Source organism: Empidonax traillii, unplaced genomic scaffold, assembly GCF_003031625.1.
Source record: "Empidonax traillii isolate 1590-97213 ecotype Southwest subspecies unplaced genomic scaffold, ASM303162v1 scaffold769:size436185, whole genome shotgun sequence".
Classification (NCBI taxonomy): Eukaryota; Metazoa; Chordata; class Aves; order Passeriformes; family Tyrannidae; genus Empidonax; species Empidonax traillii.
In genome coordinates, this window is record NW_020955962.1 from 353,765 (window position 1) to 378,076 (window position 24,312).

At 45.4% G+C, this 24,312-nt stretch overlaps 1 protein-coding gene across 3 annotated transcripts in view; it reads left to right on the forward strand.

Moving 5' to 3' along the window:
- Positions 1-24,312, forward strand: part of SRGAP2 (SLIT-ROBO Rho GTPase activating protein 2) — a 97,318-nt gene that overhangs the window by 16,300 nt on the left and 56,706 nt on the right. For all 3 annotated transcript variants that reach the window (XM_027901289.1, XM_027901290.1, XM_027901291.1), the window contains exon 2: positions 16,770-16,962. In XM_027901289.1, coding sequence (XP_027757090.1) covers positions 16,770-16,962 — 193 coding nt within the window. The remainder of the gene's footprint in view (positions 1-16,769; positions 16,963-24,312) is intronic.

The following is a 24,312-nucleotide window of genomic DNA, read 5'->3' on the forward strand; positions in this document are numbered from 1 at the left end:
TTTATTTTGTGAATGGGGTGTCATTCACAAAGAATTTAGAGGCTGGGCTGAGATGTGTGCAGTGTCCCTGGGCAGTGGCATTCACTCCCAGTCTGTGTCTGCTGGTTTGGATATATTTGGACTTCCTCACAAATGATGGAGTTTAAGCTGGTGTTGTGTTGTCTTGTTCTTGGAAAGCAGAGTGGCTGCTGATTTCCACCTCTGTGACTGCCTTGCCTTATGGTTTTCTGTGATTCCACTTAGTACCTGTTATCTTTATTTGTGAAGGAGTGATGCTGGATCAGGGAGCACAGTGGGATTTTAGTACTTCAGGTAATTCAGTGGAAAATTACTGGCTTGCTGGTTGAGTGCAGGGATGCTTGGAGCAGTGCAGTTGGGGTATATTTACTGTATGTTCACTGTGCAGTCTCTGTTCTGTGATTCTCTGTGCCTCTGTCTGTCAATTGATACTCCTTAAAACCTTATCCAGCTTGGAAATGGAGGTGGCCTGGAGGTAGCAGGAGCTGGCACTCAGGTGGCACTCGGTGCCCTGCTCTAGGTGACAGAGTGGATGATGGACTCGATGACCTCAGAGGTCTTTTCCAGCCTCAGTGATCCTGTGAAGGTATTGGCTCAGGGATATGCTTGTTGTCATGTGCAGCTCTCCAGACCCACACTGGTCCTTCAGCTCTCAGTGAGTTATTTCCTCTGTTGTTGCTTTTATCCACTCGGTGAGTGGGCAGAGTTTTAAATCCAGCAACCTCAGGCCGGCCTCAGCTCCGACTTCCCGCCCAGAGCTGACATCCAAGGAGAAGCTTACTTGTTTTAGACTTTAAATAGCTCTCTGGAGGGAGGTGGACAGGACAATGTGGCCGTGGGGGCTCGGCAGGGCTATTCTTAGCCCACAATAGCCGGAATGAAAAGCCGTGGCTGCCGCATCACGTTTGGGCCATTGTGTGCGGGAGATGTTTTTCACTCAGAGAGCCAGAGGTCTTTCAGGAGCTCCTTTCCTTCCACTCCTCACTGGAGACCCCTTTCTGTTTTGTTTTTTTTTTTTTTTTTGCTGGGGAGAGCGGAGGTTTTGAGGGGAAATGGCTCCTGAGTGGGGGTCCGAAGGTGTCACGCGAGGACCAGCCTTGTCATCCCCTGCTGACGCAACTTCTGAAAGAGGGAACTGAAACCTCTTGAGGAAAGAATCTTCTGTTCGTTCTATTTCGAGTATGTTGTGAAATCAAGGAAAGCGCAAACTGATATTAAATTTAAATGCAGATGGTTGTTTATGCTGGAGCAGGAGTCGGTGTTCAGGATGGAGCGTGTGGAGATGGGGAGAGGGCACCCAGCGGGCAGTTTGCAGTGGAATTTGACTCTTGGGAGGGTGATCATCTGAAATCCTCCCTGCAAGGCACAGGTGGGAGAAGTCCTTTCTCTCACAGCTTCATTTTTAAGGGCAGGGCTTTTCTGTAAGGAAGCTGCCACATGCTTCTGCTTCCAGTGGCTGCCACAGGGGAAGCAGCTGCTGTCACCAGGCACTTCGACTTCTTCCTCTGCAGGCTCTCGAGTTTGAGGAAGATAATTTGCATTGCTGAGTGGTGCTGCTGATGCAAGCTGCAAATGTGGAGCTGTTTGTTTGAGTCCAGTCCTTCCCTCCATCACCCACAAGGGTGCCCAGGGTGTTGCTCAGCGTCACCGTGGCTAAAAATGAAGTTTTTCAGGCTGGGCCGAGGTGGCAAGCTGGAGTGGATCAGGCTTGTCTGCAGATTGATTGGCTTGCCTTCCTTCTCATGCAGTGGTTTCTTAGCTACACTTCAGGAGATTAAGAGCTGGACATCCTGTTCTTGAGGAGGTTTTGCCCTGCTGACTTGCTGTCTAGGTTACTTGTAAGCAGGAATGCTGCAGAGATGGATGCCTTATGCTTATCTCATTAGAGTGATGGGATTCCCAGTCCAACACGGAGCAAACTTCCAGCCACGCTGGGGGACAGCCAAGTGGAACGTCAGCAGCGGTGCTGTTAAAATGCAGGGGGTTTTCTTACAGCTCTTTTTCAGTCTGCCCTGTCTGCAGCAGCGTGTGTAATTCAGGGCTTTAAAAGCTTGCAGGCTGACTTGTCTTGCTGCAGAGCATCTCTACTTGCTGTGTAATCCACATTCTTCAGGGCAAATAACAAACTGCGTCCAGGGCTTGTGTTATTTTATTTTTTTTTTTTTTTTTTTTAAATATAATTTTATCCCTTTTTAATTACAGCGTCCTCTGCAGATGTTGGAGTGTCATAAAAATGAAATGTGGAAACAAATGCGAAGTTGTTATGGCTTGCTCCAAATTCTGGGTAGTAATTAAGCTGTCGGGCAGTAGTGGAAAGTTCATCTGCTTTATCTGGATGTCCTTTGGCAAATGACCTGTGGGCTCCTTAATGGAAAAGGCAAATGTGCAACGAGCTGTATCCAGTGCTTTGGCTCTATCAGTGAGCCTGCTTTGGCAGATATAGGATAAAAACTCCCTTGGACAGTTAAGTCTGAGGTTTAAGGTTTTATTTAGTAGCTGGAGCCACTGCTGATCGCTGTCAGGGGAAATCGAGGTAGAAACGGGCAAAAATACCTGGGGTCTGAGTATTTCTTCTTTCTGGTCGGTAAGAGGAAACAGTGGCACAATAGTAGTGTTGGGAGATTGCTGGAGTAACTGGGAAAAGCAGCTGGTGAAGTTGGACAGGCGGGTCCGGAACTGGCTTGACTTGAGGGGGCTGGGGACCAGCTCTTCGAGCTGATGGTGACCTGATCCTTTGATGTCTCTGCAGACACTGCAGGACTTCAGGCTGCCTTTAACCCCCAGTGCATTACCTGCTCTTGGGTTTTATGGCTGGAAAAGCTGAGATGTGAAAAGATAAGCCATAAGTGGATCCCAAAAGGGATACAGGTTTCCTAACCCTCTGTCTGCTTTTAAAGATGTGGGGTGTTTTTTTTTCTCTCTTGGCCGTCTCTCACGCCTTCAACAGATCATTTTGTGTAATCCTGTCTGGCAATTTGTTTCAAGATGTTGGTTTTGGTTTTTTCTTTTTTTTTTTAAATCTCTTGTCTGAATGTTTTGTCCAGATGGTCTCAGTGTGAGTCAGGCTGGAAGGTACAGGGGCTTGCTTTGATAAGGTTACTCGTTCTGTTCGGAGATGGCTGATGGCTTTTATAGCAGTGAAAGAACAGGTCTCTCATGTTAATGGGAAATTACCATTCAGGCTCTTGAAAATGAAAATGGGGCCAGAGCATCTGAAGCTTTCACTGCTCCTTTCCCACTGTAAGTTATTCTGATGTTCCTGTGAAAGTGTTGGATTTTAAGTGGTGATAACAAATCCATCTGTCCTGGCTCTCCACAGGAATGTCTCTTCATAATAATGGTCCACCACTATGAGAATTTACAAATGTCAGTTCCAGCTTCATGGCATTAATGATTTATGCACCTAATGAGCAATAAAAGAAAATGAAATGTCTTGTATTGATAATTTATAATTCAGGGATGTCAATAACTGGATTTCCAAAGTTATCTGAGGCGTTGGCAGCATATAAATCAAATTTAAATAAGTCCCATTGAAAGTTACACATGTAACTTTATCAATGGAGTTTTTACTACACCATTTATTTCCCATTCCATATCCTTAAGACAACGTTATTTTTAGCTGTTCCTGACAGAAGCTTTTTTTAAAGTATAGGTATTTCCAACAAAACACAAACAAAAGGCTCCATCATCTTTGGCATTTTAATGAGACTGAGAAACAGGGATACTCTGGGGGTGCTTAAATCTGTGGATAAACTGCCATGGCACTGGAGGACATTTCCTCTGTGTGACTCCACGTGGGTTGTTTTTTTTTTTTTTCCCACAGGGGAGGATGGAGAAACATCTCTCAGTAACCTGACCCCGACTTCACACTGAAACTACCACGAGTGGCCCATTTATAAAGCCCTTTGGCACTCCGAAGCCTCCTGGCTATTTCTGATCCTCCTGAGCCAGGCTGCTGGGTTGGTTGGGTGATTTTGGGCGTGTTGTTTTTCGGTGCCTGGTCAATGAACCAACACAAACATTCCTGGGGCGGAAGAGCCGCAGCTCAACCTTCCCTTCCATGTTGACTTTGGCCGGGGCTGCAGAGACCTCGTTCAGGGGCTCCTCTGGCCCCGTGGCTGGGGCTCCAAACAGGGAGGGTAAATTAAATCACACCCCCAGCATCTGAAATGGCAGCAGTGGATGGGTTGCCTGTGCTTGGGTTCCCTCCTGCCCAAACGGCTTCGGTAAATCCTAATTTCAGTCTGAGCAGCCTGGGCCAGTGGAAGGTGTCCCTGCCCTGGGAGATGGGCTTTAAGGTCCATCCCAACCCAAACCATTCTGGGATTCTGTAATTCTATAAGCTTTCTGCTCTTGAAGGTGCTGAAGGACCTGGTTTTTAATAGTGGTAATTTTTGATATCTTAAGGGCTGAATTTTTTCTAGAAACATCGAATCCTGCAGAACTTTTAACTTTTGTGCAGCTTTATTCCAGTATGACCCTTGTGTGCCCCTTCCAGCTCAGGATATTCTGGGATTCTGTGATTTCCAACCAGTGCATGTTCTCTGAGTTTGCCCAGCCTTTCCAGTGCTCTGTAAGAGCAGGATTATTTCCTTCCTTCTGTCCCTGCTTCCGCCTGTTTGATAAAAAGGCTCCTTTTGACTTCTCAGAAGTGGAAGGAAATGACACTGGATGACATTCTGCTTTTCAGTACTTGAGGTCTGCAGTAGATGATGCTTGATTTCAGGGAACACTGTATTTATTGCCTCTTATCTAATTTGTACTGGAAATCCAGATTAGTGCCTGGATTTGTGTCGCATACTCTGGCTTCAAGTGATTCTCAGTTCGTATATATATTAAAAAAAATACAAATATTCCTATATATAAATAAATATTCCTATATAAAAATAAATATTCTTATATATAAATAAATATTCCTATATATAAATATTCATATATATATATAAAGTATGCTTTTGTTTTTTTCTTTTGACTATTACTCATATTTCTATATGATCACTGGCTGCAATTCACGTGGTGGGGTTGCACCTGTGGTTCTTTGGAAAAAGCTTTTCCTGGAAAGTAGGTGGTTTTTTTTCCCCCAAGGGGGCTGGGACAGGATCAAGAGACGAAACAAACTTTCAGATTAAAACTGTAATTTTATTGCAGAAATTACATGAAGGTCCTACCTAGTTTTTGCACAGTAGGAAATCTTCCAAACAGTGTATGGTTTTCTTTTATTGAACTTGGAGTCATTGACTGTAAAAATTGGAGCAATATAAATGGTTTCTAAGTGATAAAGTTGTGTGCATGTGTGTGTAAAAAGGAGGACCCAAATTTTAATGTCAGTTCTCTGACAAAGGCTTATGAAAAATAAGCATCTCCTCATTCCTGCTCTGGTCTAAGCTGTGCTGATTAATGGGTGTTGCTGTAGCTGACAATGAACTGATAGAAAAACGATGATTCACATAATTCGTGCTTTGCAGGCTCTGTCAAATATTCATTTCCCCCTTTACAAGAGGTGCTGGAGAGTAAAATGTGAGTTCCTTTAAACACAGCAATTACACAGCTGAATATTTACAACTGAAGGAATCAGTTCTGTGGATTGTAAGAGGAGAAGCTTTGCTTTCATTGAGCGTTCCTGGTGTAAACTTCTTCTGAATGTGAACAGGGAGACTGGAACAATTTGAGGTTTTTTACATAAATGTTTTTTTGTGGTTTCCAGTTGGGCTTCTATCTGCTGGGTTTTGGGCGTGTTAGATATGAATTAAAACAATGCTCCAATTTGATTTCTTATGTAAACGGTTAAGACTGATTTATCATAAACTCTCCTGGCGTAAACTCACCCGAAAGAGGAGTTACTTTGATTTTATGGGATGTTTTGGTTTTAATGGCAGGTGTTAGTGGGGAAAATAAGAGGCTGCTCTGGAGAGGACAAGCCCTGTGATCACTGTCCACGGGTACCGTGGGCGAATAACTTGGGCCTTTTTGATCTTGTTGAAGTCATCTGTTAATGATGCTCGTTATTCACCTCCCCTGGAATGTTCAGGGTTAATTAATGGTTCTGAAATCCTCCCAGACACACACACACAGAGGACAGGGACTGGCAGGGAGGCAGTGACTACCCCGGGCGGCTGGAATATATTTGACTCACCTTGTTGACTCTCTGGGACAGTCGCCTTCCTCTTCTCCATGGACTGAGAGCTGTGCCCAGCATTCCAGCAGGGAGGGAGAGGGGAGATCCTTCATGGTGCAGCTGTACAAGTCCCGGGGCTGCTGGCCTGCCCCTGGCCCGACCGCTCGCTGGGCCATCCGCGACCGACCAGGTGGGTCCGTGCCTTGGGATGGGGCAGCCAGGGGCACATCCAGCCTCCCCTCATCTCCTGGGATACCTCAGCTCCAGGAGCTGGGGGGGTGTGTGAGGACATGGCAGGGAGTCAGGTCTCGTGTCTGTGGCTCTAAGTGAGACCAAGGACCAGGAGGGGATGTACTGGTGGCATCAGGGAAGAGTCTTTATTTCCAGGACAGCTTCAGGATGCCTCTGGGATAGTGGTACCCAAGGTTATCTTTCACTGCTACATAATTACTGGATTTAAGCCTTATCCTAATCCTCTTTTTTTTGGATCTTTAAGGAATATTCCAGATCAATGGTGTTGGTTGTTCAACACAAAGCAAGGATGAAAATCCTCAGTGCAATTAAACAACCAACCCCGCCATGTATCTGTTCTTTCCCTTTGCTGTCTAAGCCAGCCCTGGAATTTGGCAGCCTGCTGAAAGTGATTTTGAAATTTAGTTTACTGTGCTGTGTGCTTGAGGAGTGTTTACATGTCCCCTTTTGTTCCTCTGCATTTATTTCTCAATCATTTATGCATGTTAACGTGTTAGTTACCAAAGAGGAGAGGGAGGAAAAGAAATCCTGAGGTGAAATTCAATTAGACACCGGCATTAATCATTCTGTTTGTATCTCTAAATATCTGACATAATTCACCAAAGGATTTTCCTTTAATTGAAGAGATTAAGACATGTAAGTTGTAAATTGCCACTTTTGTTCTGGCAATATTTTTCGTTTGACAAATACGCTTGATGTTACTTTGCATGAAATCCTTGTGTGTGTGAGAGTAACTTTGGGTCTCGTGAACTGGGAAGAAGTAGTAATTTTTCATATCAATGCTGCTTCTGGGTTCTTGCATCCCAGTATCTTTCAGCACTTCCAAACTTTACTTAACCTTTGGAGCACCCCTGACAGAGAAATGGAAAATTATAACGTCAAATTAGCTAAATTTCTGCAGAGGCAGCTGGGAGTGAGATCTGGGGGATTTGGTCCATCCCTGGACTGTTTTCCTGAGGAAATAATTAGCGCTGTGGAGGATTTCATGTGCCTCTGTGTGTGTGTGTGTGTGTGGACGCTGCTTTCTCACCTCTGGATGTGTCTGTGTGTGCAGCATAAGGAATGTGGCAGTCGGGGATGGATGGTGAGTTTAAATTGGGATTCCCGAAATGAACCCAGGCTCTAAGAACATATGGCAAACGCCAGAAATAATGATCACATTACACGTTTCTGATGAATAATTCAATTCAGTTTAGGGCTGTTCCCACCGTTAAAATAAACCCCTCACAGGATCTGACACAAGGCAGCTGAAACACTCGGAGAAAAAATGTGGGGAGGCGAAAGAAGCCGTTGTTTCACTTCTGTTTTGATCAGCAGCAGCAGAGGAAACCTTAACATTTAGGAGGGAGACATATGTGAAGTTTTGGGCTGGAGTTGTGGCTGCAGCACAGCTACTACATCGTGGAGTAGGGAAGAGGAGTGCAGGAGGAAGGACAGGGGAGGTGAAGGGCTGCAAAGAGAAACCACCTCCAGAACAGGCCAGGAAAGCTCAGCAGAAACTTCTAGATCCAATAATTGGGAGAAATGGGCCTGGATTATTTTTAACATCAGAAGGGGGGGGGGGGAAGTCCTTTTTCTTAACCCTAAAGTTCACCTTTCTGCATTTTGCAGTTCTCATAGAGTTGGGACCAAAAAAAAAGGCACCCAAATATTTCTGAGCTGCTCTGAAAAGAGTTCTGCCACCCTTCGCTCCAGGGCTGTGTTTTGGGGGGTGGGAAGTGCCACTGCTTAGGCTTGAGCATTACTAAATGCTCACAGAACTCTGGTGCTGGGTGTCTTGCAGAGGTTTAAAAGTGGAGAAGGTGAGGCTCAGGTTTAATTATTCATTAAAGGAATAGGAGTGTTTGGAGTGGAAATTAGTTGTCCTACTTGGATGGTGGGGAGAGGCAGCGGCAGAGTCGGTGCCTAACACTAAAGATGGGTGTATAAAGCCTAAAGCAGAAACCAGGAATGGAAAATTCCTCTTTTAACTCAGGTGTCAGGCAGCCCATGGCACAGACCAGGGCGGATCCTTCATCAACTGAGCAAAGCAGAGGTAACCAGCTCTCTTTGGGCTTTTGTTGCATCTGAAGTAAAACCAGGGATAATGCTGCTGATTCTGCAGTTCCCAATCCACTTCAACATTTTTTGGGAGTTATTTTTTGCGTGTTTTGGTTAATGTGTAGGAGAGGTGCCAGTGCACTGCAGAAGGATGAAATCACAGAATGGTTGGGGTTGGGAGTGACCTTAGAGCCCATCTTGTTCCAACCCCCTGCCCTGGGCAGGGACACCAGAATGATCCTGCATCTGCTCCTTGGGGATTTCAGAATGTGGGTTCTTCAATAAGGTATTTTTTTTTCCCCAACTGCTTTCTCTGGACCAGACTTCTGACAGCATCAAGAAGTCATGGGGTATCAATCAGCGCTGGGTGTTTTCAAACAGGAGCAAGAGCTGGAGCTCCACAGGGTCAGGAGCATCTTAGCTTTTGTCTCCTGGACCTGCTCTGCTGCCTCTTCCTGGTGGATTCCCATCCTAGAATAAACAGAGAGCCCTGTTGAAAGCAAGTGGCAGCCTCTCCCTCTACAAAGGAACCTGAGGTCCTTTGTGCAGGTGAAACTCTTCAGCACCACATTCTTCATTCAAATCTCCTCCTATTTTGAAAGGCAGAGCCCTGGTTCCCTCCCTCTCCACGCCCAGGCAGGCTCATTGCTTGCAGATGAATTAGGGTGGTTCCTGCGGGGTGTTTGTCTGCATTTCCCACACTTTTTGGTCAGTCTGAAGAATTCTGGCCACTGTGATGCTCCAGTGGGGAGACCCAGGATCGATCACCGCTCATGAGCCTTCGCCAAACTGGATGTTTCATTCCTTTATGGCTTTTTTTTTTTTTTTGTGACGTTGAAAATGTTAAATGGTGGCTCAGTGGTGGGCAGGGGTTGGAGATAAAAGGCTGGTCAGGCAGGGCCAGGGTGGTCTCGGGGCTGGTGGGGGAGCAGGAGTTAAACTTTTCCTCAGAGCTTGAGCCTCTTGTGCAACACTCGGTGGAAATCCCCACTCCTGTCCTCTCTCCCAAAAAGGATCTCAAAACATACATTTTAGTGGTAGCCAGCCTTGGTTTTGTGGGAAATCAGGAGTCATTTGATTGAAAATGTGTCCAGCATGTGCTTAGCTTTATTCCTTGCAGCATCTGCTCCCTCTTGTTGAGTTCTATCACTGAGGACACAAGCCCTGGCTCCTTGCACTGCTTAAACACCTAATTTTGTAATTTTGTAATTAGCACAGTGGGGTTTGAGGAAAGAATAATTCTTTTTTTCCTAGGGGAAAGGTTTGAGTGGTCAGTAGGAGTGTGTGATGAAAAATACCTGGGCCAGGTCTGGCTTGCCCAGGGCCAGAAGCAGAAAGGGTTATAAAGCAGAAAAAAAAAAACCCTTATGTTAGAAACGTTCCCAAAATTTTTAGCCACTGCATACAGTGTTGGCTTCATCACCCTGCAGGAGAAGAAGCAATTCAAATAACTATTAAAAAGTTGTTTAGGGAACATACTATTTCAGGTTGGTTAGTGGGCCCAGAGCAATCCCCCAGGGCACACAGCATTTGGGGTGCTCATTACTGGAGGCTACAAAGAGTTTGTTGGCTCAAACAAACCCTCCGAGTCCTGAAAATACGAACTACATGTGTGTGTTGGATTACACCAGCAGTCCACGTGTCAAAATGGCTTTTCAATTGCGTATTAGATAATTCCATTCTGAAAAACAGTGATAAAAAATGTAGTTTTACTAATTGCCTGTGATATTTTATCCAGCATTCAGAAAGTGGGAGAGCATAAGCAAAGGTTTGTCTGAGGGTTTTTTGTTTGTTTGTTTGTTTGTTTGTTTTTTTGACTTGGTGTCATCTGGTGGAAAACCTTTGACAAGGGACAGGTAATCCTAAAATAGCTGGGAAACTTCCTGGAGGCAGGAGGAGTTGCAGTGCTGCTGCTGTTTGAATGTAAATTTGGGGGTTTTAACTTATTATTGATAAACTTGTATTTGTTTTGAATAAATACAGTTGTAGAACACAAACATATAATATTGCCCAGTGACATGTTACCTTTATCAGGGTTTTTTTTGAGGAGTTACTCACGCCCTGCTGTTGGAATTAGGACCGTGAATCCCTGCACAGGGTGATTTAATCTCCATTCTGTTTTTAAACATCCTCCCTGAAGAGTCAACAGCGTGGACTGTGTTTTGATAATAGTAAAGGAGACCTTCATTAGACAGAAAAAAAAAAAAATCTTAAATATTTAATTTGAATTCTGCATGGATTAAACACCTTGGCAACGTTTAATTGCATGATTTTGAGCGTTTACTTCAAAGCTCTGCAGTTCTGAAGCCTCACACCAGTTTGCAGTCCATGAATTGCAGATGAGCGGTTTTTTGTGTGTGTGTGTGGACACGGAAAACCAATGTACAGGCTCACTGTGGTCAATAGGATTCCAGCTGAGGGGGTGTTTAAAGTTATACATTTTCCAGGTCCCATTTGGGATGGGGGTGGCTCCTGCAAGTGGTCCTTGTGTTGTACCTGGAAAAGCTGGTAGACCCAAGTAATTAGTGATGCAAATGTATTGTAAGGTAAGAAAATAAAAGGACCAGCCCTAATTTTTGCTTTTAAGCATGTCTTGCATCCTCTTCTTTCACTTCATTAATGCAAATCTTCATGCACTTGTCTTACACCTCGAAACAATTTCGTCAGTCTCTGTTGGAAAGAATTTCAGCTCCTAACGCCTACATTTCTGTTTATATATTTATAACTATAAAAGGATTCTTATCAGTGTGTGTTACCCATTGCTATTATTTCTCAAATAGATAAGGAATATCCTGGTTGTAAAAGGAATATTTACCTTTTCCAGGGCACACAGTGGTTGTGAACCTGAATCTCCCTCCTGGCTCTGGTCTTAAACAAAAGACTCTATTTCCTGCTCTTGTATCATTTTCACTTCAAAGCCCAGATTTTAGATTGCCAGGGAGAATTTTTAAGGCTGTGAAGAGCAACTGCTTTTGGCTAGTGACACAGCTTGTTCTGTGAAAATTCTTACTGCTGCTGTAGAAAGGCTTTTCTAAGTCATTAAACCTCCCAGCCGTGGTCGGGGTTGCTGGGCTGCTGCCTGTCGTTTGTCACAGCCCTGTTTGTGATCGTGTACCGGTGAAAACATTCACAAAACTACAAAGTCCTTCACCTTTGGAGTACAGCCTCTCCTGTGTCATAGCTGGGGAATTGTGAACAGTTCTTAGTGATGTGATGAGAACGTGTCAAAATATGCGATTCGATGCGTTCTCTTAAAAGTCATTTGTGTATTTAAATGGTTTTTTCTTTTACTCTCAGTGGCGGTGTTGGCTGCTTTTAATTTTTTTTTGAAACTGAATGGGGTGTTAGCATCAAACTAAACTGTGATCTCTAATTTAACTTCCCTGGAGTCTGCAAAGAGAGGCAGGTGGATGCCTGTGCCACTGCCTTTCTCTGATGTTCGGTGCCAGAGCGTGTGGCAGCTTCCAGAAGATGGGAATTCAGAAGCTTGTCACAGACAAGGCACAAGGTTTAAATTCACAGCTCCGCTCTTCAGTGTTAAATGGAGATTTTTTTGGTCCAGTTTTGGCCTGCTTTAATCTTTCATATGCCGAAAGATAAGACTGTGTTAGAGCTGTGTGTGCAATTTAACACGTTTCCCAGTCCTTCCACCTGATTCCTTCTGTGTGCTGGATAGTCAGGGATAACTGAGCCACACACCAGGGTTTTGAACCTTCCCATTCATGGCTGGATTCTGCTTTCCCTTGCATTTTGGCTTGGCTCCTGCTGGTTTTGAGCTTCCATGGCATGGGGGGACCACCAAGGCAAGGCTGGGTTTGGAGCTCAGCTCTGCTGGTCGGAGCAGATCCGTGTGGGTGAGAGCCTTGCTGTTTAATCTGGGCGGGAGCTGGGGGTTGGTGCTTCTGTTTTGTTGTCATCCCACTCCTTTCCCAAGCTTGTCATGGTTTTTTTTTTTTTTTTTAATACAGCATGGCACTTGGGATGGGGGGTGGGAACATCTTGGGAAAGCTGCGGAGCAGATACGGGGAGATGGAGTGAGATACTGAAAAGCAGCTGGGGCTGCTCGTGCCTCCTCCTGGTGCTCTGTGCCGTCAGAGGATTCACTGGGTTGCTATCCAGTTAGACTTTATTACTGGGGAAGAGCTGAAACCCTTCCTAGGGAGGGAGATGATCCTGCTTGGAGCAGGACCATTGCTTAGAGTGCATGGAATGACCAGGCAAGGTTGATCTGCTGGGTCTGAGGGTTGCCCTTCTGTCCTATTGAACAAGTCAGTACAGAAATTTGTTTCCATGCTTCCAGCTTTACTTTATAGGATGATTAAGCCCTAAAAAAAAATTTAAGAAAATCATGTTGGTAAGTTCTTTTTCAGAAGGTGAATGTTGTATGCTGTAGAACTTGCCTATGATGGAAACTGCTAGTGATGACCTTTCCATGGAAGTATTAGAGACACCATCCCTTAAATACCAGCATTTTATGCAGAGGCAGTTCCTTCACAATAATGAAGTGTCATTTGTCTAAATGCTTTGAAACTTTAAAAGGGGAAAAAAAAAGGTCAAATAGATGATAAATGTTGAATCCTGGAATCCCAGACTGATTTGGGTTGGAAGGGACCTTAAAGCTCATCTTGTTCCTCCCCCCAGCCATGGGCTGGGACACCTTCCACTAGCCCAGGATGCTCCAAGCCCTGTCCAACCTGGCCTTGGACACTTCCAGGGTTGTGGGAGCCACAGTCTTCCTGGTCAATGAATGACAAATGTGACTAAAATACAGAAAGTAGAAGATCCTTCCTTACCCTTTGAATTAACTAAAAACTAGACATGCCTGCAGGGAATGTTGAGAAGGTGGTTGTAGAAGGGATAAAAGTAAAGTTACACAACTGTGTGGGATTAAACAGTGGTCTGTCCCTCGGTGACCCAGGTGACTTTATGATGGAAATGAATAACTGGTTTGTTTTAAACAGATGGAAAACTTTCCTGTGGCTACGAGGGACCGTGTAGTTGTCAGCTGTGTGAGCTTGAAATACAATAGAAAGGATTCAGCAACACAGGGCAAGGTTTAGAATAAGAATACCTGGTGTTTAATCCTAATTTTGCCACAGGCATCTTGACCTTGAGTTATTCACCTCCAGGCACTGGAAGCACTGGCAGCAGGAGCAGAGCCTTCAGGAGGCTGTTCCTTGCCTTGAACGATCACAGTGGGTGGGATTGCCGTGGTCCAAAGGAGAAAGGAGGGGGAAGGCTTTTTTTAGTGTTTAAAGTGGCTGTTCACCTAATAACCTGTGCAAATTAAAAGATGCAGAAGCACCGGATTCGAAATTAAAGTGGTGGTTGTGACTGCAGACGTGAAAAGGTCCCGTATAACTCGGTGACCCGCGGGGTGAGAGCACGGGCCGCTCCGACTGCACCGGGATGTGCTCGGAGTAAGGCTGGAAAATACCATCTCCTGCTTGTGTAAGCAGTGGGAAAACAAGCAGACACTTCATACTCCAGAAAGCCCAGTAAGCCTCAGGAAATTCCTGCATTCTTGACTTTATTTTGTGGCGAAGGGCTTGCGGGGTGTGTTTGCGAAAGATGAGCAAGGTTGCCCTTCCCCGGCCCAGCGCCACGGACCCGATAAAGCTGGAGCTGAATAGCTCATTGTTCCCTGCGGGAGCCCGATCAGCTGTCACTGCTCCCCTCCAAAACACTGGGTTTATTTAGAAAGGAAAAGTGCTGAGGTTTGTGTTTCGTACCGAAGGCAAAGCTCCTGGTTCTTGCTGCTGTTCGGCGGGAGCTGCGAGCAAAGTGTCCCACCTCAAGAGCCAAGGGGCTTGGGCTTACTCGTGATTTTATAATTAAGATGATCTTCTAGCCTGAGCTGCTAGTTTTCTGGAAGTGGCCCTTTGTATTTCTGCTTTTGCTCCTGAAGGTGCTTTCTCGACTGAGAGTGTCACTGGTGGAGAATGTCCAGGTTTGCCAGGTTGTCGCCCCGGTAAAAGATCCATCAGTTGTGGCACCGAGAAGGGGAGGGTGGTCGTACCACATTACTTTGCCATTCCTACCCCAAAGTTTTATTTTCCAACATGGTGCCTACTGCTCATCCTGCTAACGGGGTCTCTGACTTGTGAAAACCAGCAAACCCTAAATGCGTAAATAGATACATCACAGGCAAGCAAGGTATTCGCTGCACTTGAATTTTGACCCTGTTTCTTCATGCATTCACCTGGCTAAAGGGGTCCCTTTGCAAATCCTTGAGTGGTTTTGTGACCGAATGGAGATGTGTAGAGCGTGTGTGGAGCATCAGCAGCAGATTTTCACAGAAGTTCTGGCAGGTCTGCTGTGTGTGTAAATACCCATTCTTTCCCCGTGCCCCTCCCAGGCCCTGCTAGTCCTGATGTACTGGAAGAAGCAACAAAAGCATCTCAAAACCAAAGAAATCTCCTGAGTTGCAGTGAATGCAGTGTGCAGGTTTTGCCTGGTGTGGTCCTGCTTCCATGGGTTTGATTTAGGAAGTGCATGGACAACTCAGGCCAACGTATTTGTGTGTACTTGTGTTTCCTGATGGAGAAACCCAAGTTTTCCCTTTCCTAAAAATTCTCTCCTGGGGAAAAAAAAATAAACCTGACCAGCTTTTCCCCCTCCTCTGTTTCATTCTATGCCATGACCTTGCTGCTTGTGTTTTCTCCTTGCTGTGGAAGCCCCTGGGTACAGTCCGAGAGAAGTGGAACTACCAAATTAAAGTGCTGATCAAGCTTGAAAACCCCACATTCGCACAGATTGTGATCTTCTTTTAATTTTCTTTTTTTTTTTTTTTTTTTTGGCAAGTCCAACTAGAAACTGTAATTTTATACACGTGTCTTGGATCTCGGAGTCCCTAAAATAAAGATGGGTCCCCTAAAATTGCTCTCGCAGCTGTGAGCTCGGTTCAGGGCAGCTGATGCTCACAGAGCGTGGCAGCAGTGAAGCCACGGAGGTCCAGATGGTTTGCTTTTTTCTGGGCAGAGGGACAAGCACACCGAGGAGCCAAGCTGGCCTCTGAGATTATGTATTTCAGGAATTAGCCACGAAGGAGCTGATTAAAAAATTGCATTTGGGGAATGATCCCTCCCCACCTTCAGCTGTGGTGACAAACTTTGCAGTTTTAGCGTGTTGTTGGTGTGAAGAAAAGCTGTGAGTGCTGGAAAACCTGAGTTTTGCTTCTTTTATTGCTGGTTCTGAACTCAGCTTGGAACAGCACAGCTTGGAAAACCTTTGGAAGGAGCAGCACTAACAGTCAGGCCTCTCTACAGCTTGACTGCTCAAAGACCTTGAGATGAAAGTGCATATTTTATTGGTTTCATGTTGAGTTTATTGCCTGTATAAAAGCCAAATAACCTTTACTGGCTGCATCACTGAATATTTCTGCATTTTTAGACTGAGACTGACACGCTTCTGCTGTGTTTTCTTGCCCTGTTTGACCCTGAGTGAGTCATTTCACTATTCTGTCCCTCAAATTCAGGATCAGTAGGATAAGGAGAACACCTGGCTTTAAGAGGCTAATGGGAGATGTTTTCATATTTGTGAAATGTTTGAAAACTGTTTGTGAAATATTGTGTTAATATAGATATATTAATAATAATTATGCTGAAATTATGAGTATTAATAATTAATATTATTAATTATAATATTAACACTTATATCCATGTGCTTTATGAGTCCTTCAGACATAGATGTGATACTTGCAGATATTTTAAAAAGCATCTTCCTGGAGATAATTCCCTGATGGGAAGTGCTGTCGTGTTGGCTCCCTGAAGGGGTTTCTTTCTCCGTTTCATGGCTTGGTTTATAACGAGAGCTGCACAGCTGGAGTCTCAGTAACTAACTGAATAATCCAAAATTGGTACCTTCAGGGAGTGCCCCAGAATGTGCAACAGTCTTGTTTCTGCATCAGGAATTGTCTGCAGAGGAATTTGATAGAAATTCCCTGAAGTGATTTTCGGAGCTGACGTGGGGTATTGCAGCATTTAGTCCTTTTTCCAGACAGAGATTCAGTACATTTTTCGGCAGTGACCACTTGTTCTTGATGCCAAAAATGCACTTGACACTCGTAACTGATGCACTTTCCAGCAGTGAAGCTTTGCTGGTAGGTCTGTGCACCGAATTGCAGGTTTTTTGGTGAATTTCCAAGATAAAATTGCCATCATTTCCTGTCTGCAGGTAGAGTCAATCATCGTGATGGAGCTTTGCTGACATGTTTCTAATGAGGGAACATATTTTAAACTATATTTTCTTGGAGAATTTTGATGGTGGGTTTTTATTTTTTGGTGGTGGTTTTTTTTTCTCTGTTGGGATTTTGTTTAATCTTCAGTGCTTTTATTTGTTGCAGAGATCCGTGCCCAATTGGTAGAGCAGCTGAAATGCCTTGACCAACAGTGTGAGCTTCGGGTCCAGTTACTGCAGGACTTGCAGGATTTCTTCCGCAAGAAGGCAGAGATTGAGATGGATTACTCAAGGAATTTGGAGAAGTTGGCTGAGAGATTCCTGGCTAAAACTAGGAGCACCAAAGACCAGCAATTCAAGTAGAGTATTTGCCTTTTGTTTTTGCCCTTTTTTTTTTTTTCTCCCCACTCCCCGCCCCTGGAGATTTGATTGCGAGGATAGGAATGGGAGAGAGAGCTGACCTAGTGAATGTAGGTACCAGCAGTGCTGTGAATGTCAGAGTCAAATGCTTCCCAGGTTTGGGTTGAACACAGAAGCCATTCCATGTTTCTGGATGCTTATTTCAGTTATTCCTGGTGTGGGTCAAACGCTGTCAGTAGGGAATGAAATGGGAAAAACTGGCATGTCTAAAGGGATTAATTTTCTTGGCAAAGGTGGGCAAAGCTGTGCACCACATTTGGTGGACAAAGCCAGCATTTCCTTCAGTGCCAGTGGCTTTGGTCTGCTTTTTTTTTTTTTTTTCTTTTGTGGGTGGCTGTTTCCAATCTGTTTTATGCTGTCAGCTCTCTGTTTTCAATATCCCACACATACTCAGTGTAGGAGTTGAGTGTCGTATCTCTGCTACTATCACTTCAAACAGTAGAGAAATGAGGCCAGTAGTACTTCAGAGTCCAACAGAGCTGTGCCACTGGGGGCAGGGGAATCCCTAGGTGGATGGCACTCAGTTAAAATTTAAAGATGTCCTTAATGACAGTCAGTTTTTCCCCTGCTGGAAGCGTTATTTCCAAGTGGGTCTGACCGTACTGCTGGGGTTGTTCCTGATTCTTGGTTCTTCCCCACTTATCTGAGTTGGGATGACTAACACGTGTGGAATGTGGTTTCATGGATTCAAGTCTCTCTGATTTACTGCTGACTCCTGCCAGGAGGTGCTTTTCCCAGGAAAGGGGGGGATGCAGGAGAGGACCTGTGGACGGGGAAGGGGCTGGTGCAGAGACACCAGCGCAGCGAGGAGGTGGCCGGCACGGAGCTCCCGGAGTTGACATCTGGGCAGAGCAGGGGCTTGTTGGGTTTTGTTGTCAGGGCAGCAGCTGGGGAAAACACGGAGCTGAAGCAGCCTTGGGACCTGAATCATTTCTGCTTTGGACAGATCGGGCTGAGAGGATCCATCTGGGTCTGTCCCCCGCCCAAAGCGCAGCGTCACTTTGAGCGCTGTTTGGGTCGGGCTGTTGCCCGTGTTTTGTGTTTGGTTGTTGCTGTGCTCGGAGGGATGTGGGGATGCAGCAGCTTTCTGTCTCCACCAGCAGCTCCTCTTGTGGAAGCCATTAAGGAGGCACCATTTTAGTTTGCTTTCTCTACGGCTTTGATGTAATTTCATTAAGTTCTCCTTTAAAACACACATTGTGCTGTGGTGTTGGGGAAGCCTGACTCCCCAGCAGAGCTGTTTGACAGGCTGGAGAAGAGTTATTCTGCTTATCTATAGACCTGTCAGTGTCTGAAGTGTTTTTTCTTTTCCTCTACAGTGCAAATGTTGTTAGAACTATAAGCTTGTGGGTATTCTGCACATGCCTTTAAGATGGCACTAAAGAAATTATGCCTTGAACTGTAATTTTCCTTTGCATTATGATCGGTCTTTCCAGTTGATTTCGTTGTTGTTCCAGGTAAAAATTGAGGTGGTTTCCTTTATATTAGACGGTATGAAACATCCCATAGAAATGCTTTTGTATTCAGCTTTCAGTGTTGGGAAAGTTCCTATCTGGAGATTTAGAGTGAATGCATAATGTGGAAGTTTCGACCACAGTCAAACAGACTCCGTGTGAATTAATATACTTCATGCTGGCTGTGATACTGCAGGGTTGAAAAATTTTTAAGTTGGTCAAGAGTTGGACTAAGAGAAAAAACCCAATTCTGTGGGCAGTGCTGGCCACAGCAGTGGCACAGGTCAAGCTGTCTATCCTGGGTACCTCCATCTAGGACTTGTTTGGTCACTTGTCTGCTGTCTGCGACAGTCAGGATTGTGTCAGAATGCCACAGGGATCAGTAAGGAAGCGATTCCAGTTATAATTACCTCTCCCCCACCACTGCTCTGTCTGAGCTGCGGAGACTATCTTGGCTGGTATCTCCTCTGTAGATGCTGAAGCTGTAATCTCCTTGGGAAGCCCCCAAAAGCCCGTTTGATCAAAGGCAGCCATCAGATCTCTCTCCTCCTCGGGAGCCTGGGATTACATGTCTGGGAGAGGAGCACAGGCAGGGGCCTGGGCTGTAATTGCCTGGCTCTGACCCTATAAATACCCAGTAATAGGCTGCTCTTCCCATAACCTGGTAATTATGTCGGAAGGTACCGTATCATTCAGGGCCTGCTCCCCGTGTCACTCGCCGTTCTTAGATCCCATAACACACACTCAAGGAGGAAATCTGTCGGGCACTCACCCTGTAATTTGCATGTGCTTTCATGCTCAGCAGCTATTATGTAATTGCCAAGTTGCTCCGACTGTGTTCGTTGAAGGGAATGCTGTCAAGGGCAGGAGGCTTCAGGCTGACCCTTGAAATTGGATTGTGTGGCTCCCTCCAGCAGCCTCCTGCGAGCTGCAGAAAGCACAGGCTTCGAGGGAAGAGCAGGGTTTAAAGGGCAGGTTCTCACAAGGGCTTTGCACGGGGTTTGTTTTTTCTGCCTCAGAGGGGGAGCTGGTCAGGTGGGTACGTTTTCATAGAAGGGACCTTGAAGATCATCTCGTTCCAACCCCTTCCTGTGGACAAGGGACACCTTCCTCTAGCCCAGGTTGCTCCAAGCCCCGTCCAACCTGGCCTTGGACACTCCCAGGGATGGGGCAGCCACAGCTTCTCTGGGCAACCTGTGCCAGGGCCTGCCCACCCTCCCAGGGAAGAGTTTCTTCCTCATATCCAATCTAAACCTTCTCTCTGTCAGTTTGAAGCCATTCCCCCTTGTCCTGTCACTCCACTCCCTTGTAAATAGTCCTTCTCCATCTTTCTTGTCAGCTCCTTCAGGTATGGGAAGGGCACAGTTAGGTCACCCTGAAGCTTCTCTTCTCCAGGCTGAACAAATCCAGTTTCTCTCAGCCTGTCCTTGTAGGAGTGTTTTCCATATGGATTCTGAAGTGTAGGCTGTTGGGTCTTGACAGCAGACTCTGCGTAGCTGGGGCTGGACTGAAGGGGTGTTTGCAGAGTGCTCAGCCTGCAGCTTCACTGGGGCACCTTAAAATGATTTACAGAGGTAGGTGTGTGTTATTCTCACCTGAGGTCTTTGAAGAAGGGGAACAGATTGATTTAGCCAGGGTGACATACGAGTTGATGGCAGTTGGATACATCCCAGGTTTTACTTGCTTTTAACTCCCGGCCGTGGCTGTTAGACCTCACTTTGCCTGTTCTCTTTTAAAACTGTTTTTTTTCAGTTAGAGCAGGCTATTTAAGAGTCATACACAGTGTATATATTTGGTATATATATTATATATATTCCTCAGAACCCGCTGGTAAATAACAGTGGCACAAGGAGTGGAGGAAAAAAAAAAAAGGCATTTTATAGCCCAAGTCTTCTAACTCTGATTGATTGTTACAAGAGCTTGGTGGTCACAGCTTTGGTGTAGTCATTGCTCCTCAGAGATCTGCCTGTCTGAGATGTGTAGCAGGTAAATCAGAGCATCCACCTCACAGATGTCTCTCGGGTCTGGGGATCTCTTTTGACTTCCAGCCCCAGAGAAAGGCTCTGTCCCACTCCAGTGAGACCCTGGGACCTTCAGCTCCAGGCTTCAGTCCTCCTGTTTCATGGGATTTTTGCCCTAGAGCCATTTGACTATTAAAAAAGTATAAACCCCGTGGCGAATCTTGAGTGATTCCTTTCAAGAGAGAAAATGGGAAAGAAAAAAAAAAAAAATAGAAAAAGGGGGGGAAAAAAATGAAAAGCCAGTGCTATTTTAAGGCCATATTTTAAATCAAGATAATCTTTGGAAGCAGGACACTGAGTAGCAATTGTCAGCTGGAGAGCTGAATGTCCAGGATATCCCAGCATGAAATTCAGATGGCTTTCTGGCAGCCTTTGCCTTGAAGTAGAAGATGCAAAATAAGTCTGGCAACCTTCAGGCTGAGCACTTGTAAACAACAGATGTTCATAACTGGAATCTTTTGGAAGAGAAGGGCAGGGAGCAGCATGGATGTCCATGCTTGTAATTCTCAAAATTTGCAGTCAACGCTGAGCTGCGTCAGGGAAAATCAAAGCTTGGTTTGAATGAGCAGCTTGCAGAGAAGTTCAATTTTCCTAAAAGCCAAATGATTTCTTTAAAGCAAAGATGATACAGGCTGTGAGGGAGGTATTGACAGAAGCATTTGGGTCATGTGGGCTTCAGTTACATTATCATCATTATGATAATGTTTATTGTGATAATAATGATAATGATGATAATAATAATAAAAAAACATTGTTGTAGGCTGTTTTGACCTGTGATTCTTTTTGATGAAACTGAGTCCTGCACATCTTTGCCTGAGTCTGTCAAGTACCAGCGTTTGGAAGGTTTTTCTAAGCATGAAACATTCATTTTTATTCAGTGACCTCCTTGAATGTGGAGAACCAGGGATACGTGACCAGCAAAAATGGATGCAAAGCCTCAGGGGGGATTTCTGGGCTGTTTTGCATCACATCAGTGATCATCCCAGTCTCACCCTGTGTTGGTTGGTGTGATTGCAGCCACTGTTGCCAGAGCACAAATTTCAGAGAGGTTTGAAATAGTGTTTACAGCAACAATTAAATCTCTGCTCTAACCCTTGGCCTGCCTCCAGCTCCGATGGTTTGCAGGGTGGATTGTTTAGGGATGTGCCAGGTCTGGAAGTGTCCATTGAACACCCCTAGGGAACAGGTCCTGGAAATTTTGGGGAGGTGGAACAGGAAAATTCAGGTGTTGTGTGTACCACCAGGAGACTTGTTTTAAAAACATCATTCACAGGAAGGATGGTGGGGAAAGTTTTCTGTTCACATGGACAGTGAGATGTCCCTTGGAGAGGAGAACCTTCATGAGGAACTGATGGGGGAACAGGTTCAAATGGAAAGAGGGGAAGTTTGTGTTGGATGTACAGAAGAAATCCTTCCCTGTGAGGGTGGGCAGGCCCTGGCACAGGTTGCCCAGAGAAGCTGTGGCTGCCCCTGGATCCCTGGGAGTGTCCAAGGCCAGGTTGGACGGGGCTTGGAGCAACCTGGGCTGGTGGAAGGTGGGACTGGATGAGCTTTAAGGTCCCTTCCAACCCAAACCATTCTGTGATTCTGTGTTCATTCATGTAAGTGTTTATTAAGTAATATTTTCATTCTCATGTGAGTCATCATTACCTTGTCTGGTGCTATTTATGGAAACCCAATATTCCTATTCCTGGCTTGTAGAGTGGGGTTTGACTTTTTTAAATTTTTTAATTAATTAATTATTCTTTTATCTGTTTTTTTTTTATTTATTTTAATCTAGTGGGGAGAGGAGTTTATTTTGTAAGGTAACTTTTCTGCTATTACTTTGCAGTGCCCAACTCTGTGTCACTGTCGTCTGTCCCTCTCTCCTGCTTGCCTTAAAGCAGACCAATCTTGGATTGGCTGCGAGTTCCTTGTATGAATGAGTAATTTAATTAAGAGATTTCAGATACTCGAGGCTCAATCTTCCCTTCTGATCTTTTGAGACCCGCTGAAACCTTTGAAGTGGAAGTTGCACAGGACCCGATCAAGATAATGCCCGACAAACCGCGGAGCTTCATACTTTGTGGTTCCCTAAAAATCCGTGCACAACTTCCTCTTCCTGCTCCCAAACACCCCCGATTGCTGTGATCTGGTGTAATTTAGGCTAACCTAAATAAACTCTCCAGATTCGCTATCATCACACTATCTTTATGTGAGTATAAATAGTGCTTGAAATAAACCTGGATCTTGGCATTTTCCTCCTCCTCTTTCTTCTCCTCGTCCCCCTCACAGAGTGGTGGGGGGAAGTTTGACTCCAACAGTTGTTGTGAATGTGGAGAGGCCAGCACTTTGGGAAAATTCATAGCCAAGTCCTAAAGTTTGGGGGTCGATCTCATCGGTTTTTGTCACTTTAGGGTGAGCACTTAACTCCGTCATCCTACAGAATGTGTGGAAATGGAGCTTGTTCTTCGTTACACCCAGCGGGTCCCTATTGCGTATTTTCCTTCCCTTTTTCACCCCTCCTCTGTGGTGACATGAAACTGGAAGCAGAGTGCGTTTGCCAGCTCCTTTGAGGATTGAAATGGTTAATGAAAATCACAATTTGCCTCCCTGCCATCTGCTCGTGGTTACGATTGAAGAGGGTTTGCTGTAAACAGTTGTAGAACTTCTGCTCTGTGTTGTGAAAACTGTGGCCATGTTCCACCCCAGGAAATGCTGCAGTTTTAGAGGTGCTCTAAAACTGTGTGGAGTTTTAAAGGCTTCTCGGAAGGTTTGAAGCAAGTCACTGCCTCTTTCCTTTCCTTTTTTCTGTTTCGTTCCTGCCTTCCTCTGCTTTTTGCTGGGAAAAGCGTCGCTAACAAATAACCGAGAGGTTTTGTCGCCCTTCGTGTAAAACCCTTCGTCAGAGACACTGAACCTGTTCGAAAGCAAGGGACCATTTCAGCGAGGCACTGAAGGGGTTAGTGAAACCATCAGACACCGAGAAATTAAAGGAGTTTAAATGAAAACCCTCGCAGTGTGCAGAGCTGTGGCTGCCCGAGGTTGAGCTCGGGGTGCGGCGCTCGCCGCGCATCCCAAGGTGACAATCCCGGCCGCGGATTGGAAGCATGTGGGGTTGGGATTATTTTTTTCCTGCAGGATGGCCTTTCATGTGTAACCACATGGAGTGTGTCAACAACCCATCTGGCGCCATTAGACACCAGTGATTTTACTCACCAGGCTTTCCATGGGTTCCTGGTATTCCTGCTATGTGCTGCCCTAGAATAGCTCGGGGTGTTGTGGCAGGGCAGCCTGGACAGCTGGGAATTGTCCAGTTAACTATTGCATCCCTTCTGGTTCCCCTTGGTGCTTCAGTTTGCTTTGGGAAGCGAGGCACTTGTACCTGCTCCCTGCTCCTTTCCATGTGTTCTCTTCCATGGTCATAACTCGTGGTCCTTGAGGCTCCCAGCTCTTCCAAGCTGCTCGTGGTGGGGTTTGGACTGACAGTCCATAGGGATGGGCTAGGAGGGATTTTGGGCAGGATTTTGAACAGCTAAAACAAGGTCAGCTGGTGGAGAGTCTGAGCTTTTTTGTTCCCGAGTTTCATTCCCAAACTCTTTATGGTCGTTGGTTGATTTTTCACTTGTAGCTCCGCCTGCTTTAGAGGGCAAATACTGAGCCAGTGGGTAAAGTGCTTTGATATCATGGGTGTAAAGGAGCAAACCAGCCAACTTTTAATATCTTTTAGTCCTGTCCTTCATAAACTTCTCTTTACATCCTTTCTTCTGCCTGAACCACAGTTTATTGGCAGGGTTGGTGGCTCTTCATTTGGCCCGTGCGCCTCTGACCCAGC